The 17,661-nt window shown below is 43.6% G+C and overlaps 1 protein-coding gene across 3 annotated transcripts in view; it reads right to left on the bottom strand.

Moving 5' to 3' along the window:
* The window catches only part of PLEKHG5 (pleckstrin homology and RhoGEF domain containing G5), a 252,202-nt gene that overhangs the window by 77,956 nt on the left and 156,585 nt on the right, over positions 1-17,661 (bottom strand). For all 3 annotated transcript variants that reach the window (XM_033922899.1, XM_033922902.1, XM_033922903.1), the window contains one exon: positions 9,001-9,164. In XM_033922899.1, coding sequence (XP_033778790.1) covers positions 9,001-9,164 — 164 coding nt within the window. The remainder of the gene's footprint in view (positions 1-9,000; positions 9,165-17,661) is intronic.

The raw sequence follows: 17,661 nt of genomic DNA, 5'->3' as shown, positions 1-17,661 counted from the left end.
GTGAATAGGGCCCGCAGGAAATCTGGTCGCAAACTAATCGGTACACAATCAAGTTTCAAGTTTAATAATAAATTTGAAAAAAATCGCTTAATTTTAATTCTAAGCGATGTACATATTAAAATACAGTGTTGGGGAGAGAAAACAGTGCATTATAAAAACTGAGTCTTGCAGGGTAATTAACAAACTCGACAATACTAAACACAGAAGGAAAAAGGAGTAGAACTACAAATTATTTGATAGAAAGCAAGACATTTAAGGAAAAAAAACATAGGGAAGGTAAAGTTAAAAAGCTTCAATAAAGTGATAGAGTAGAATTAAAATTGGCTAAAATAACTAATTTTCGAATGCGTCTTTGAAAAGAAAACTCTTCAATTTACTTTTAAATTTTTCCAAATTATGTTCTTCTCTCAAATAAATAGGAAGAGTATTCCAGGTTTGAGGTGCTGTAACGTAAAAAATGAATTGTCGCCTTGTATTGATAATTTTGAGAGAGGGAACCGTTAGTAGGTGCTGTTCATTGGATCTCAGTATTCTTTTAGAAGTATATGGGATTAACAATTTATAAATGAAAGCAGGAGTTTTATAAAGTAGAAATTTGAATGTTAGTAGGCATAATTTATATGTTATCCGGTAAGCTACTGGAAGCCAGTGTGCTTTTTCAAGAAGAGGTGTTACATGGCCATACTTCTTGGCTTTTGATATGAGCTTAATAGCGGCGTTCTGGATAATCTGTAGACGTTTGATTTCATTTTGAGCTATACCCTTGAATAGGGCATTGCAATAGTCAATTTTGGAAATCACCAAAGAGTGAATAAGAGATTTAGGACAAAGGAATTGTGAGAGTGAACGAATTTGACGGAGTCTGAAAAAGGTTGATATAATAATACTGCTAATATGATCAAGGAAGGTTAATTTATGATCAAATCAGTTTGCTTTGTGAATCTAGCCCTTTGTGTGTCATTTACTGAATTCTCCCCTCTTTATTTTCTTAAATCTCGTTACTGTTGTTTGAGTTGCTTTTTTTTTAAAGATAATTTTTTATTTATACTTGTTCATTTATTTACTTGCAAACGCTTATTCCTTATTATATCCTTGTTTGCAGGCCAAGTTTCTGAAACGAGTAAAACCTAGAAAAACTGAAGAACCCGGTATTCAGGAAATTTCCCATTTGGATCCTTTTCCCAGTAGCTCTGAACCGTCAGCTTCAGCAGCGCACTGTAATTGCATTGGCTTTTCAGAAATAACATTTTGATTCCTAGATACAGCAAACAACTTCCTTGTTAGTACTTCTGTTCGGCGCAATCAGCCACTAATGCATTTATGAGCTGGTGTGAAGTGAGAATGGCAGCTGCAGAATACAACTGAATCAATTTGAAAGCAAAAGAGAATACCTCGAAGGGAGTTTGGCTCAGACTCAATCGCTGTTGGCCAATTTTCAAACAGCGATTGATTCACTATCAAGTTTGCACGCAAATCATTTGCACGGAGGTGCAAATCATTTGCACGCAAACTCACCGACCCAGTCGCTCAGTGAGCGATTGAGTCGGTGCAGAGCCCTGACAGTAGTGACAGGAGAAGCAGCCTCGTGTCACTGCTGTCAGGGCTTCTGCCGGATGGGGGGGGGGGTTCTTCATTTTTTTTAATGGCACAGATATTTTGCATGCATTACACACGCAAAATATCTGCCCAATTAAAAAAAAAAAAGAAAAAAGGCTCCCCCCTAGGTAAAGCACCCCCCTCCCTCCCCAAACCAAAAAAAAAATTAGCAGTGCAATTTAGTATATCAAACTCCTAAGCACTTATTGCGAAGACAAGTTGGGTATTGCACAGAGACTATTTGGCATGGGGCCTCCAGGTTACATGAATCAGAAAATGGCCAGACACAGTGACTTGTCTGTATGACTTGAGCAATGATGCAAATATTACAAAGCACAGATATTCAGCACCATATTATGGAATGTCTGCCTCAAACGCCATCATTGATTAAGATTTTGAAAAGTAGATTTCAAGCATGTCTGAGAACGTAACTTCCAAAGCTGTTTAATTTAGAAATACTCTACTGCAGATGTGGAGTCAAAAGGCTCATAAGCGTCAGAACGTCGGCCACGGCCTCCCCAAAAGTTAGAGTCAGTCATGGCTCTACTGCCCCACCTACCTCCTCCCAGCCACTGTAATTTTAAACCTTCGGGCAAACGCTACGCAGCGTCAACGAGCAGGCCTGCCCCGGAACCCTTCATTCTGCAGCATCCCACCAATAGCAAACTCTACAAAGCTTCCAGCTACTAGACCTATGAAGCAACTAAGAGCAAAGGACATTTATGAACAAGCTTGGAGTTCTTTCACCCTAGACTCTATTTAAAAAGGTCTCCACTCTTATTAGATAGAGAGCAACTTCAATAGGGTGGGTGCTGGGACCGTGACTCATCTTATCAATACACCCTTATTTCTTCTCTTAATCATGCGGTGGCCCTTAGGTCAAAGACCAGTGCTTTAAATGAGTCCAGCCTCACCTGCATACGTTCCAGTTTAGCAGGAACTTGTCCAACTTTGTCTTGAATCCCTGGAGGGTGTTTTCCCCTATAACAGACTCCGGAAGAGCATTCCAGTTTTCCACCACTCTCTGGGTGAAAAAGAAATTCTTTACGTTTGTACGAAATCTATCCCCTATCAGCTTTAAGGAGTGCCTTTTGTTCTCCCTACCGTGTCCTTCTTCATGTACGGTGACCATTGCTGGACGCAGTACTCCAGGTGAGGGCGCACCATGGCCTGGTACAGCGGCATGATAACCTTCTCCGATCTGTTCGTGATCCCCTGCTTTATCATTCCTAGCATAAAATCCAATGAAGCAAATAATCCCCTTCCTCAGCACGAAATCTTGTTTCCCAAATCGATTCATCAGGGGGAATAACTTAATCAAGCAGAACTAGGCAACAGGAACGTCACGATTATTCACATTCAAGGGATTTAAACTTTGAGGAAGTACAGATGCTGGCGGAGGATTTTTGGGGGAATTTTTCAATAACATTGTTTATTCTACCGCCTGCCCGTGGAATCAGACCGCAGAAAAAGGATTTATGATCAGGTAAGATGTGAGGATGCCTGTGTGATCTTGAAGTGCGATCTCTTTTTTGAAGGTCTGACAGCAGGTCACGGTACGTGTAAACATTCTCGTTATAAGATCAAAAATGATCGTCGCATTGTCAGTCCTTGTTCCAGCATGTGAGAAGAAGGACCGGGGCAGAGGACTGCCATTCATCGCAGAAAGAAGGAAACGCCAGCCAAAACGCTGTAGATGTAAAAATTCAGACACCGAACCGCTAGACAGCTAGAGACTTGCTAATAGTGGAGGCAGATGGCCAGTCAGAGAAGCAGATGCAAATGGACAAATGGCAGTACACGTACTCCCTCACTTATATTCTGTATTTCAACTGGTTAAAGACATCCATGAAGTTTTCCTATGTAGAATTATCAAATGCTTATACTCTGCTGTTTAATGCATGGGAAGCAATAGTTGCAAAGCAAGAAGTGCCTCGGGCATTTTGAAAAACAAATGACTGACTGAAACCCGTTGAATGATGCACCTACCACTCATAAGTCAAAAAAGCCCTCTACCACACACCCAGCATCCAATATTTTTAAGTATTTGTATTTCTCAAAGAACATACAGCAGGGCATGCACACATTAGCACTGTTTAGAAATATCTATTGTTTGTAACAACTATATTAAGGTTAAAATTTATTTCTATTCCACCTTTAACAAGGTGGACGTCAATGAAAACATTCACATAAATTACAAATAAATGATAAAATTACAGCCAATAAACAAGTACAAGTTCACAAAATATTAAAATGCCATAAACACCGACAAGATCTTATTACAAATCACAAACGAATCCCCTCCCCCCTCTTTTACAAATCTGTGTTAGGCTTTTTTTTTTTTAATTTTTTTTTTAAATCGAAGGCCGCGGTGGTATTAGCTCCAACGCTCATAGAATTCTTATGAGTGTCAGAGCTAATCCCACCGCAGCCGGCGATTTAAAAAAAAAAAAAAAAAAAAGTCTAACGTGGCTTTGTAAAAGAAGGGAGTAAATTATTCACAAGGTATTAACTTGATCCAATACAGAGGTATCGCCTATAAATTTTTTTTTAGCCGGCTTTGAATTTTTATGTATCCAGATGTACTAGAATTCACTGCGACTCAAACAGCGCATTTGTCCGCTCCGTAGTGGTGTTGCAAGCGGGCAGATTTCAACGCAGAAAGCTGCGAGGCAGGTCCGGAGCTCACCTGGTCTTTTTAGGACAAAAATTCCCGGCAACTCTCGCTTTCAGGAATCAAGTTGTATTACATGGGGGAGACTCTTATCTACATAGGCCAGGATGGTTATTATCACTGTGCCTTTCTACTGAACATAAGAACATAAGAAGCGCCATCTCCGGATCAGACCTTCGGTCCATCAAGTCCGGCGATCCGCACACGCGGAGGCCCTGCTAGGTATACACCTGGCTTATTTTATAGCCAATCATATCTTTATATGCCTCTCTCAAGGAGATATGCATCTAGTTTGCTTTTGAAGCCTAGGACTGTCGATTCTGCAATAATCTCCCCTGGGAGAGTATTCCAGATGTCCACCACTCTCTGTGTGAAGCAGAACTTCCTGACATTAGTCCTGAACTTGTCCCCCCTTAGCTTCATTTCATGTCCCCTTGTCCATGTCAAATTGGACAATGTAAATAATCTTCTCTGCTCTATTTTGTCGATTCCTTTCAGTATTTTGAAGGTCTCGATCATATCCCCACGCAGTCTCCTTTTCTCAAGGGAGAACAATCCCAGTGTTTTAAGTCGATGCTCATATTCCAGTTTCTCCATACCCTTCACTAGTTTAGTTGCTCGTCTCTGCATCCTCTCCAGCAGTTTTATATCTTTCTTTAGGTAGGGAGACCAATGTTGGACGCAGTATTCCAAGTGGGGTCTGACCATTGCTCTATAAAGCGGCATTATAACTTTCTCCGATCTACTCGAGATTCCTTTTCATGCCTAACATTCTATTCGCCTTATTTGCCGCTGCCGCGCATTGTGCCGACGGCTTCAGGGTCCTATCTATCAGTACACCCAGATCCCTTTCTAGTTCACTTTTTCCCAGAGTTGCAGAAGCAGAAGGATTTACGGTCGCATCAGGTTACCAGTGGTAAGCGTAGCTGTCTCTTCTTCAAAAATGCATGCTACAGCTTGCAAAATGAAAAGTGCCAGTCCAAAGGGTTTCAAGCTAGACTCCCCCATCAGAGAGTGGAGGAGTAGCCCAATGGTTAGAACATCAGGTTGAAGACTAGAGGAGCCTGGTTCAAATCCCAATTATGCTCCTTGTGGTCTTGGGCAAGAAAAATCAGCCGGTCATACAATTAGATTTTCCACAACTAACTCTTGGGATAATACAGTATTGTAAAAGTTCTTTTGTGCAGAATAAGAAGGACTTCCCAAGCAAAAAATTCCTGTCTATCTTTATCTCCACAAGGCCAAACCAAGTCAATATCATTTCCTGGTTGCTGTACATGAAGAAAGACACGGTACTACTCGAAAGGGTCCAGAGAAGAGCGACTAAGATGGTTAAGGGGTTGGAGGAGCTGCCGTAGAGCGAAAGATTAGAGAAACTGGGCCTCTTCTCCTTCGAACAGAGGAGATTGAGAGGGGACATGATCGAAACATTCAAGTACTGAAGGGGATAGACTTAGTAGATAAAGACAGGTTGTTCACCCTCTCCAAGGTAGGGAGAACGAGAGGGCACTCTCTAAAGTCAAAAGGGGACAGATTCCGTACAAACGTAAGGAAGTTCTTCTTCACCCAGAGTGGCAGAAAACTGAAACACTCTTCCGGAGTCTGCCATAGGGGAAAACACCCTCCAGGGTTTCAAGACAAAGTCAGACAAGTTTCTGCTGAACAAGAATGTGGCTAGTCTCAGTTAGGGTGCTGGTCTTTGACCAGAGGGCCGCCGCATGAGCGGACTGCTGGGCATGATGGACCACTGGTCTGACCCAGCAGCGGCAACTCTTATGTTCTTATGTTCCTGGTCCAATATCACAGAACACATTTCCTTCATTTTCTGCCAATGAGGATCTGGGCTTATCCCATACTTTTTTAAAATTCTGTTTCTCTTTTGCCCTCTTTTCCTCGATTGCCATCTCTGTGAAGCTGTGTATCTACCACGCATACCGTGAATCAGTATTTCCATATGGTACTGAGCTCCCCCTACCACGACCATTCCGATCAGTACAAAAATACTCAAAGTGTAAGATCAGATTCCTCACCATAAAAACTGTCACTCCTAGCATCTGAAAAATCTAGGACTTTCTGAACAAAAGATTTGAGAGGTCCGTTCACCTTCTTCGTGCCTCTGCAAATCCCTACCTGAAGTTTCCACAAACAGAAAGAGGGAGTCACCCAACTCACACAATAGTGCAACCACCTGAGACTTTGCTGATGGATTAAGGTGGCATTTAGGACTGTGTGTTTTTGCAATGAAAGTAAGGGGAAGGGAAGGGAAAAGAAGGGGATAGGTGGCAGCTGATCAACAAGGGGTTTTTAAGAGCACAAAAGAATAACATATTGGGTCAGACCAATGGTTTACCGAGCCCTTCCCATCATCCTATCTCAAACAGAGGCTAAGTCAGATGGCTGGAAAGGAGTAGGGTTACCGTATGGCTCCAGAAAAAGGACAGATTGAGACATCTGGGTTTTACTTCCATTGCTTTCAATGGAAATAAAACCCAGATGTCTCTGTCAGTCCTCCTTACTTCCCCGAAGGCCCAATCCATCCTCCTTTTTCTAGAGCCATATGGTAACCAACAAACCTTAGGAGGAGGTCAGCCTCTGTTTTCTTGGCAGTAAGAGGCCGCATGCTCTAAGTCTACCTGCCTAAGAGTTGTCCACGTCTAGGGTTACCAGATTTTGCTCATGTAAAATCTGGACCCATGGCCACACCTCCAGGCCCGCCCAGTTCCACCTAGCCCTACCTCCTTCTGCCCTAGCTTCGTCCCCCTCAACCTGTTCTCATGCTCAGAGCCACGTCGGGAGGGCATCTGCGAATGCTCAGGTGTAATGCGATGATGTCACGTGCACCCACTTGACGTCACCGTGTTGCATCCAGGCATGTGCAGAAGCCCTCTCCACACGGTCCTGAGCTGGAAGCTTTTCAAAACTCGGACAAAGTGCCGGGTTTTGGAAAGCCGTCCGGACGCCAGGATAGGTCCTCTTAAAAAAAAAGGGCGTGTCCACATAAATCCAGACGTCTGGTATCCCAGTTCATGTCAAAAAATTATATCAAATGAAAAAAATTAGCCACAAGTTGACCAGATCCACAAACAGGCTAATAAGGTTGCAGAGAGAACTACTTAATAAATAATAATATTAAATGAAGGAAAAAGATCTCAGAATTGCCACTCCAAGGATCATAATGATATCATCCATTGATGGAATTGTGGCGTGGATATCTTTCATAGATCTAAAAAAACCTTCATATTATTATTTAAGAAGATGTACTTCATCTTATTTCCAAAATTATTTTATATAATGTAGGTGACTTATTTCGTCAGAATTCAACTACTCAATAATTTAAGTTTCTAAAATTCAAAATTCTATTTCTCTATTTTTTCTCTTTTTCTTCTTTAAGGCTTTACTTATCTAAGGCTTATTATTTGCCATACTATAAGTTATTTTGCCTATTTGCACATTTTTCAACTGCAATTTGCACTAAGACCTTTGCTATTTGCACATGCTCTTTGCACTGCTTGTAAAAAAAAGAAAAAGAGAAAAAATAGAGAAATAGAATTTTGAATTTTAGAAACTTAAATTATTGAGTAGTTGAATTCTGATGAAATAAGTCACCAACATTATATAAAATAATTTTGGAAATAAGATGAAGTACATCTTCTTAAATAATAATATGAAGGTTTTTTTAGATCTATGAAAGATATCCACGCCACAATTCCATCAATGGATGATATCATTATGATCCTTGGAGTGGCAATTCTGAGATCTTTTCCCTTCATTTAATATTATTATTTAATAAGTAGTTCGCTCTGCAACCTTATTAGCCTGTTTGTGGATCCCAATTCATGTCCCAGTGCTTCGGAAACTTGCCCCCACACTTTTTCTAAACTCACTCTTGAGGGCCCAGCCCCCATTGAGGCATTAATAGCTATGTTCCCTGTAATGTTAACATGTGCACTTAAATATTCATACGCCTATCTTTGTCGTGAACCGCGCCTACTTGGGCGATTTAGGTCGCCTAACACCACTTACGGTGTTAGCCATACCCATAGCGGCGAGGCGCCAGTAGGCATTTTAACGGTGCCGTCTTTTTGCCATTTTAAACAGCATTTGTTACTTAACTTAGGTGCCATTTCTAGAATTTCCCCCTCGGTGCTGCTGAAAATGTCCGCTTAGCAACAAACTCAAAACTGGCTATTTTGGGGGGGGGGGGGCTCCAGATGGCGGAGTCAACACTTGGCTGGTTAAATACAGATAGTCACATAAGTGGTCAGTCACTGCATAAATAGGATGCAAAAAAAAAAAAATCAGTTCTATCTTTATGCAGTGCCCCACAGATGGTTAGGGGCTGAATTACACACTATCCCCCTCTCTTACGAAACTGTGCTAGCAGTTTCTAGTGCAGAGAGTTCCGCTGAATGACCGGCGCTGCTCCCGACGCTCATAGGAACTCTAAGTGTCGGGAGCAGCACAGGCCATTCAGCGTGGCTCCCCGCGCTAAAAACTGCTAGCACAGTTTTGTAGAAGAGGGGTTATGCTCTGGCCAGGCAACCAAACCCGGAAATTCAATGTCAAAGCCTGGATATGGCCTAGAATTGAATTTCCAGCCATAGCACTGGTGGCAGTCAGGAAAACGCTGAACACCGCTTGACCAAATATCAACCCCTAAATTTCTTTTTGCACTGCCAATGACCTTTTAACACAATGCAAAGGGAATGTAAGTTGGCATCCCAGCTTACCAAAATGTCCACACTGTCTCGGCGAAGGGCAGCCTGATCGGGCCTCTCTGGCACAGTGTTAAAGATGATGGCGGTCGTGGGACCTGTAGACCTCATTATGGGCAAACTGAGAGACCTGAACTCCTTCACCGCCTGTTCGACTTTCAGTTCATCACCAGGTTTGGCTAAGAAATTTAAAAAAAACAACAACACAAAACCAATGTACAAAGCGTTTACTAAAAAGTAATACAGTGAGAGACACAAGAGCTTTCAATAAGCTATTTTTAGGATTTCTAACTGAACTCCAATTATAATCCTGCCCATTATGACATCTTCCATAAACAAGTTTGCTGGCTTTTTCGCAAGAGTCACTGGTTCTCGAAATGTAATTGATTGCTACCTAACTGGAACTCTTATACCTCCCAACACTGGCAAAAAAGAATTTACTGGAATTGGAAGAAGCAGGTAACGAGGACAGAAGGTGTACTTCCTGTAAATCACAGCACTCATAACAGTCCCTCCTTCACAAGGAGGTAAATTGTAAGGCCCAGACTTTCTTACCGTCTGAAACATTCAAGTGTTTGGATTTTTTGGATATGTGCTGTTTCTTCAATTATAGTGCAAGATATTTCATGCATGTTCTAAACATTAATCACATAATACCATTAAACACAGTCTAGCAACATTTGAAAGCTTTGACTCATTGTCCTAGATTCAGATTCCGAGACCCACTTTAAAAAAAGACAATCTTTCTTTTTTTAAAAAAATTATTATTAATTTATCGTTTTTCAATAATATATCAAGTATCCACTTGGACAGAAAGATAAAGTTAGGCAAGAAATAAATTTACAAATCAGATTATAATCTAACAACCCTAATTATCATAACTTTAACTCAAGTCCTCAAAATGGGCACAAAATGTAGACTCAGCGAAAATAACAAAGAAGTAAAAATAAAAATTAAGAATTATATTGGCTGAGACAGGAAGTCAAACAATCAATTTTAAGAGTGCTTCATATTCCACCTCCTATTTCAGTCGAACCGCTGACAAGAAGGATCAAAGAAAACATATTTTTGCTTTTGATACACTATCACACATTTACGTGGGTGACGAAGAAAATAAGTCGCCCCCAGAGCTATAACACCTGGCTTTAACAAGAGAAATTCATAGAAACATAGAAATAGACGGCAGATAAGGGCCCACGGCCCATCTAGTCTGCCCACCCTAATGTCCCTCCCCTACCTTTGCCCTGTGAATAGATCCCATGTGCCGATCCCATTTGGCCTTAAAATCAGGCACGCTGCTGGCCTCAATCACCTGTAGTGGAAGACTATTCCAGCGATCAACCACTCTTTCAGTGAAAAAGAATTTCCTGGGGTCACCTCGTAGTTTCCCGCCCCTGATTTTCACGTTGACGTTTTTGTGTGTCTCGTGACCGATCTGGATACGTTTGTATTTTATACCCTAGAAAATTAAGACAATCTTTCTGATCCCAGCTGAGGCGAGGTTTAGGAAAGAAGGGAATCAAAGACGTTGCTCAACGGTGACTCCTTCTGGCCAGGTTCAGAGGGCACGTGCACCACGCTTGTAACATAGTAAATGATAGGGTTACCAGATTTTCGGGAACATAAATACGGACCCATGGCCCCGCCCCATTCCATCCGAGTCATGCCCCCAATCGGCCCCCCCCTCAACCTGGTCATTTGTCGAGAGGGCATCTGCGCATGCGCTGGCGTGACACTATGACTTTGCATGCATGCGCGTGACATCACCGTGCTGCCATCTGCGCATGCGTAGATGCAGTCCCGAGGTTGCCGCTAGCTGGAAAGCTTTTCAAAACCTGGACAAAGCGCCAGGTTTTGAAAAGCCGTCCGGATCCCCGGACATGTCCTCGAAAAAGAGGACATGTCTGGTAACCCTAGTAAATGACATCCCTAGTAAATGATCCATCCAGTCTACCCGAGATGATCTATCCAGTATTTTTCAACCTTTTTACACCTATGGACTGGCAGAAATAAAATAATTATTCTGTGGACCGGCGGTTGAAGAACACTGGGCTAAGTCGTGACACAGGCCCCGCCCATCTCTACCCAATCTCCACCCCAGACCCCGCCCCCATAATAGTACTAATTGCACCTTGCACGTCCCGTGCCTCATCTGGAAGCCTTCCCTCTGACGTTGCGACGTTGCGACGTCAGAGAGAAGGCTTCCGGTTCAGGCGCAGGATGCCTGTAGGAGCCGCTATCCGTGGCTTTGTGCACTGAATCAGTTAGGAAGAGGGAGCTGGCTCGAAGACAACGCCGCATCGATCGCACCGTGGACCGGCGGTTGAAGAACACTCTTTTGGGCCTGATGCACGTGCTGGCCCTGTGGACCGGCAGGAAATTTCTGTGGACCGGCACTGGTCTGTGGACCGGTGGTTGAAGAACACTGATCTAATCCAGTGTTCTTCAACCTTTTGACACCTTTGGACCGGTGGAAATAAAATAATTATTTTGTGGACGGGCAGTTGAAGAACACTGGGCTAAGTCGTGGGCCAGACCCTGCCCATCTCTGCCCCAGACTCCACCCCAGACTCTGCCCATAATAGTACTAATCGTAACACCATTTTTCCCATTCATTTTTCATATATACACACACAATATAATCTTATTAACAACACAATGGTTAACCACAAAATTAAACTACACAAAGCGCACTGTAGATATGCTTCTCAACATTAATTCCCCCCAGTGTTATCTTTGGGCCAGCTCCGTCTTCCTCACTGCCGCAGTGCACAAAGCTGTGGGCAGTGGCTCCTCGCGCGTCCCGCACCTCATCCGGAAGCCTTCCTTCTGATGTTCCGACATCTGAGAGAAGGCTTCCGGTTCAGCTGCAGGACACGTGTAGGAGCCGCTGCCCGCAGCTTTGTGCACTGCAGCACTTTGGAAGAGGGAGCCGGCCCGAAGATAACGCCACATCGATCACACCGCAGACCAGTTGCTGAAGAAACACTGTCTCGGGCCCGATGCACGTGCCGGCCCTGTGGATCGGCAGGAAATTTCTGCGGACTGGCGGTTGAAGAACACTGATCTAATCTAGTCTTTGATTTTTTTTTAATATCGATTCATCCCAACATTAGGGCTTGACTCGATTAACAAAATATTAATAAAACTAGTCATTAAGCCCGTTACATTAACGGGTGCTAGAATATATATATGTCTGTCTTTCTGTCTCTCTCCCTCCCACTGTCTCTCTCTCTCCCTGGCCCCTTTCTCTGTCTTTCTGTCCCTCTCCCTGCCCCTGTGTCTTTCCTCCTTTCTTTCTGTTTCCCTCCCTCCTACTGTCTGTCTGTCATTCATTCCCTGCATTTCCCTGTGCAGCAGCAGCAGGTATTTCTCTTCCCCTCCAGGTCCCTGTGCAGCAGTATCAGCATTTCCCCCCACCCCCCTTCCCTACTCTTAGCATGATGTGGCCTGCTCATTTTGGCCCCTCCCCCTTCCCTCCCACGGTGTAGCCTGCTCCAAGGCCCCCCCCCCCCTTCCCTTATCGTGTTTCCCGCAGGCAGGCCCAGCTTCTCCCTGCAGGTACCTTTTTTTGTTTCTGTTTCCCTCCCTCGTGTGGCTGCCTGCCTGGTCCCATTGAGCGGCTCGCAGCTGGAGTCTCTTTCGGTGCTTCCCTGCCCGGCCCTCGGTCCGGCCTGCTCCGGGCGAGTGTCGCAGCGGCTCCTCTCGATTCCGCCAGCGTCGGAAGCCTTCTCCGACGCTGGTGCGGCTCATGAGAGGAGCTGATACCGCGATCTGGAGAGCAGGGAGTCCAATGCTGATGGCTGGGGACTCACGCAAGCGCACTCCTGCGGCCACGGACCTACATCTCACAGATCAGAGATCACGGAAGCACGCAGTTGAGTGCGCATGCGCGGCTAGGGTTTTATTATATAGGATTATACAGGAGATTAGAGCAGAAACTATATCTTTTAGGCTAGAATTTTATCTTTTATGACTTATTATTTGAAAAAGAAGGATCATTAGTAAATTTCTGAAATAAATATGTCGATTTCTCCATTCTGTGTAAAGTGGGTGGCCTGTGTGTGCTTTTCTTCTCTTCTGAGTATGAGAAGAGGTTATCAGCACCGTCTCAGCAACTGCAACCCACAAGATTGTACAGGTGATAGTGACAAGCCACTGGTGCACGGAAGTGAGCATAATCCCCCCCCCCCATAAGCAACTGTAAACAAATTTCACAGCACCCGTCTGCCTGTGACTCAGGTTTACCACAAGCTACAGCATGAATCTTTCCTACCATGGAAAACTGTTTACAGCCTGTTAGAGGATTTACTCCCAGCCAGACAGGGGCGGGTGATGTCATGCATGAACGTCTAAGGCTCATGATCTCTTACTCATTTCGGTGAAATTCCGCACTCTAAATTCAAACAAGGAAAGAGGGGAGACTCTGCCTTCTTCAGGGGACAAACCAACTGATAAAGTTGTGATATGATATGGCGTTGTACTGTCATAAACTATCAGCAAAATTTTTATAAATCCATATACCATAATTTCCTTAACCCCCAAATGACTGCTTGTAAGTCTTGTCTCCCTAATTTTTGGTTACACTTCCCCGCGAATATGGAGGGCGGTTTGGGGCACAGCTGGCCCGTGAATATGGAAAATTCACGATAACTTTTAGGGCCGACTCTGGCCCACCCCGCCACCCTCACGAGAATACAGCGGGAACTCACAGCAGCCATTTTTCTTGGCGGCTCTGCACGGGGCAGGAGCATAGGAAGATTGCTCCTGCCCCGCTTCACTGCTAGGCCACCAGGTACAGTGTGGAGAGGTTCAGGAGGCCAGGGTGAGTCAGGGTTTAGAAACTCATGAATAACCGAAGTCGCGAGTTGTAAACCTGAAAATTTGGAGGGAAAAGTGTATTTCTTATTTACTTTGAGGCTGAAATAGAAGCTTGCTGAGTCTTTAGTTGATTATTCATTTCTATAAATTTTTTTTCATTGCAAGAATCTATTTTCTTGAACAAATGTAAGCATGTAAATTTTGAAATGCATTACATTACATTAGGGATTTCTATTCTGCCATTACCTTGCGGTTCAAGGTGGATTACAAATGGATTGTCCGGAGATTAGAAGTATTTAGGGAATAGTTTGTACATTTCTTTGAGTTGCTAAGGATTACATCTGAGTTGTCATGATATTGGAAGTTCATATGAAGTAGTTGCAGGTGATGCTTGGGATATTTCTGATTGAGTTAGTTCGGTTTTATGTGTTTTATAAATAGAAGGGTTTTTATTTCTTTCTTGAAGGTTTTGTGGTAATGGTCAGTAGGTTGTAGAGTTTTGGGTCAAGTGTTGCAGCTCGAGTGGCTAGGAGGTTGTCGTACAGTTTTTTCCTTTTGACGTTTTTGGTTGGAGGGTGTGTGAATGGTGCTTGGATTCTCCTATGTCTGGTTGAGGTGGATTGAACTAGTCGATTGTTCCAATAGGCAGGGCTGTCTCCGTTTATTGCTTTAAATAGTAGACAGGAAAATTTAAAGTGTATTCTCGCTTGTATTATAAACATAGAAACATAGAAAATGACGGCAGAAAAGGGCCACGGTCCATCTAGTCTGCCCACACTAATGACCCACCCCCTAACTTCCTCCATGAAGAGATCCCACATACCAATCCCATCTTTTCTTAAAATCTGGCACGCTGCTGCTCTCAATTACCTGTAGTGGAAGATTATTCCAACGATCAACCACCCTTTCGGTGAAGAAATATTTTCTGGTGTCGCCATGAAATTTCCCTCCCCTGATTTTCAACGGATGCCCTCTTGTTGCCGAGGGTCCTTTATGAAAAAAGAGATCTTCTTCCACCTCAATACGGCCCGTGACATATTTGAACGTCTCGATCATGTCTCCCCTCTCTCTGCGTTCCTCGAGTGAATATAGCTGCAACTTACCCAGCCGTTCCTCATACGGGAGATCCTTGAGTCCTGAGACCATCCTGGTGGCCATTCGCTGAACCGACTCAACTCTCAGCACGTCTTTTTGATAATGTGGCCTCCAGAATTGTACACAATATTCCAGATGGGGTCTCACCATGGATCTGTACAACGGCATTATGTCCTCGGGCTTACGGCTGATGAAGCTTCTACGGATACAACCCATGATTTGTCTGGCCTTGGATGAAGCTTTCTCCACTTGTTTGGCAGTCTTCATGTCTTCGCTAATGATCACCCCCAAGTCACGTTCTGCTACAGTCCTTGCTAGGATCTCACCATTTAAACTAAACTAAACTAAACCTTAGGTTTGTATTCCGCGCCATCTCCACAAGCGTAGAGCTCGGCACGGTTTACAGGGTTAGGTTGAAAAGGAGCTACAATGAAGGGTTATAGGAAAGGAGCTAGGAAGATAAAGAGGGAACCAATGAGAGTTGTGGTATGTATAAATAGTCGTGTTATGTGTAAATACATTTTTTTTTTAACCCAACATATAACCCTGGTTTAATCCACCGGAAAGTAGCATGCATCGTCGCCTCTATGAGCAGATGTAGATTCAAACGAAAAAAAAAATCATGATTTACAGGGCTTTCTGGGGACATTAGCTAAGGACATTTTAGCCACACACTATTCCAGGGGCTAAACTCAGACCTCTAGGATGGCAAAGAGGTTTGGCTTTTGGGATCAGCAAAAGCAGAGTGCAGTAGACCACAGAAGGAGAAAAAAGGTGGAGTCTCAGGTCGGAGAAAGCAGAATTTATTAAAGGGCCAGCATGGCCTATGTTTTGGCAAGTTGCCTGTATCAGGGGTCATTTAATGGTCTCAATTCATATTGCTTCCTGTACAATTCAAGTAAAACCCAGATGTCTCAATCCGTCCTCCTTTTTCTGGAGCCATATGGTAACCCTAACTTAGGTGCCTACAACAAACGGGCAAATATATCCAGATGGGTATTCATTGAGGTCATCATGCTTGTTTGCCTTTCTCCTGGCAGAGACAGCCTTAATTACATAAGGTACCCCTACCCTAACATAAAATTCTCTGACCTGGCATTAAATATAATCTGGAGCATATTTGGAAGAGCAGACGTCTATCAGTGATCCAGCAATACCTTCCAAACCATCCTGGTGACTCGTGGTACATATTTCCCTTACTCCAACTTTCCACATTAATTCTTTACCCCCAAGTTCTAAGGAATTAATAAAACAAAGTTCTGCTGATATAAATTTCCTAGCTGGGAAGTCTACTAAGAAGCCCTGGCACCTGGGACCCATTAAGGGCTGATGAGTGTTGCAGGAAGGATGCAACTTATCTATCAAATATTCAAGTTTTGTATTGAAAAATTTGATGTACTGCTCAGGGCATCAAACCATCGCAGCCTTTATAAAGAAAAAGCTGTGCCACTGATCCTTGCCCGAAACCTTCTCAGTCCCATGCAACCCTTGGACATATGTTTCGTTCCTGAATTGATATGCCCACCTATTGGAATCAAGCATTTACCCGCGTTGCTAATTTTTGGAACTGTTCTTGGAGATCTAATACTCTCTTCCTATTTACAGTAAAGCTCCCCCTGATTCCGGCTCGTCCGGGATGTGCAGACTTTCTTCGCAAATTGATATTTTTCAGTGCTGGCTTTCTGCACAGGCCCCCCCCCCTAGCTCATTGGAGGACATTGATGATTCAAACTGACTGGTTTTGAGCGTCAAGCGCTTACACAGTTGGGCTCCAAACAAGGCACATTGTTTCTACGCTGTTGGTTGCTGTTTTGTAACACACTGATCCCAACTCCACGTGGTAGATGACTTAGCTAGAAATTGCACTTTTGATTATTGATGCTGTTTCCGGGGAAGGGGGGGAGATTGATAGGGGGGATTGTGATGCTTGTGTTTGTATCAGCTGTTTTCTTGTTAAATTCAATAAAAATGATTGAACAGGGAGAGTATGGCGCAGTGGTTAAAGCTACAGCCTCAGCACCCTAGGGCTGTGGGTTCAAACCCACGCTGCTCCTTGTGACCCTGGGCAAGTCACTTAATCGTAAACTGTTCCATAAAACTGGAACCAAATTTTTTAAAAATGCTCCTTTCTGAGTTGATGCCAAACGAGCCTTAGGCCCTCTTTCACAAAGGCGCGCTAAACGTTTTAGCGTGGATTTAGCACGCGCAAAATCAACGCGTGCGCTAACCGCTAATTCGTCCATAGGATAGCATGCACGCATTAGTATTTAGCGCCTGCGCTAAAAAGCTTAGCGCACCTTTGTAAAAGAGGGGGTTAGAAATATAGGGGTAAAGCTACTCTGTTGTCATCCGATGATCGTAATATTCGACGGGGAGCATAAAATACCAGCCAGGTCGAAAGATATGGAGGTTGCAGTTCAAATAAAGCTTTATGAGTTAGCATCGGAATCTTAAACTTCTTAAACTTAATCCTATACTCTGTCGGCAACCAATGAAATTTTAAATATAAAGGAGTCACATGATCCCTAATATGCAAATTACCTGGTGGCCGAATAGCCGTATTCTGTCAAGTCTGTAAACGTTCTAATTGTCCTGCCGTTATCCACCTGCACTACCCATTAGGCTACATTCTGTACCGGAAACTTCCACCTCCTCCCCCGGCTTCTGGAAAGCTCTCTGGTCAGGTCATTTGCCCCCAAGTGCGTTACAACATCAGTTTGAGATCCCTTGCTCCCTTCTCCGAACACTTAAGCGCTGTTA

Source organism: Geotrypetes seraphini, chromosome 15, assembly GCF_902459505.1.
Source record: "Geotrypetes seraphini chromosome 15, aGeoSer1.1, whole genome shotgun sequence".
Taxonomy (NCBI): domain Eukaryota; kingdom Metazoa; phylum Chordata; class Amphibia; order Gymnophiona; family Dermophiidae; genus Geotrypetes; species Geotrypetes seraphini.
Note: the sequence above shows the minus strand (reverse complement) of the source record. Positions and strands in the feature narration are given on the sequence as shown.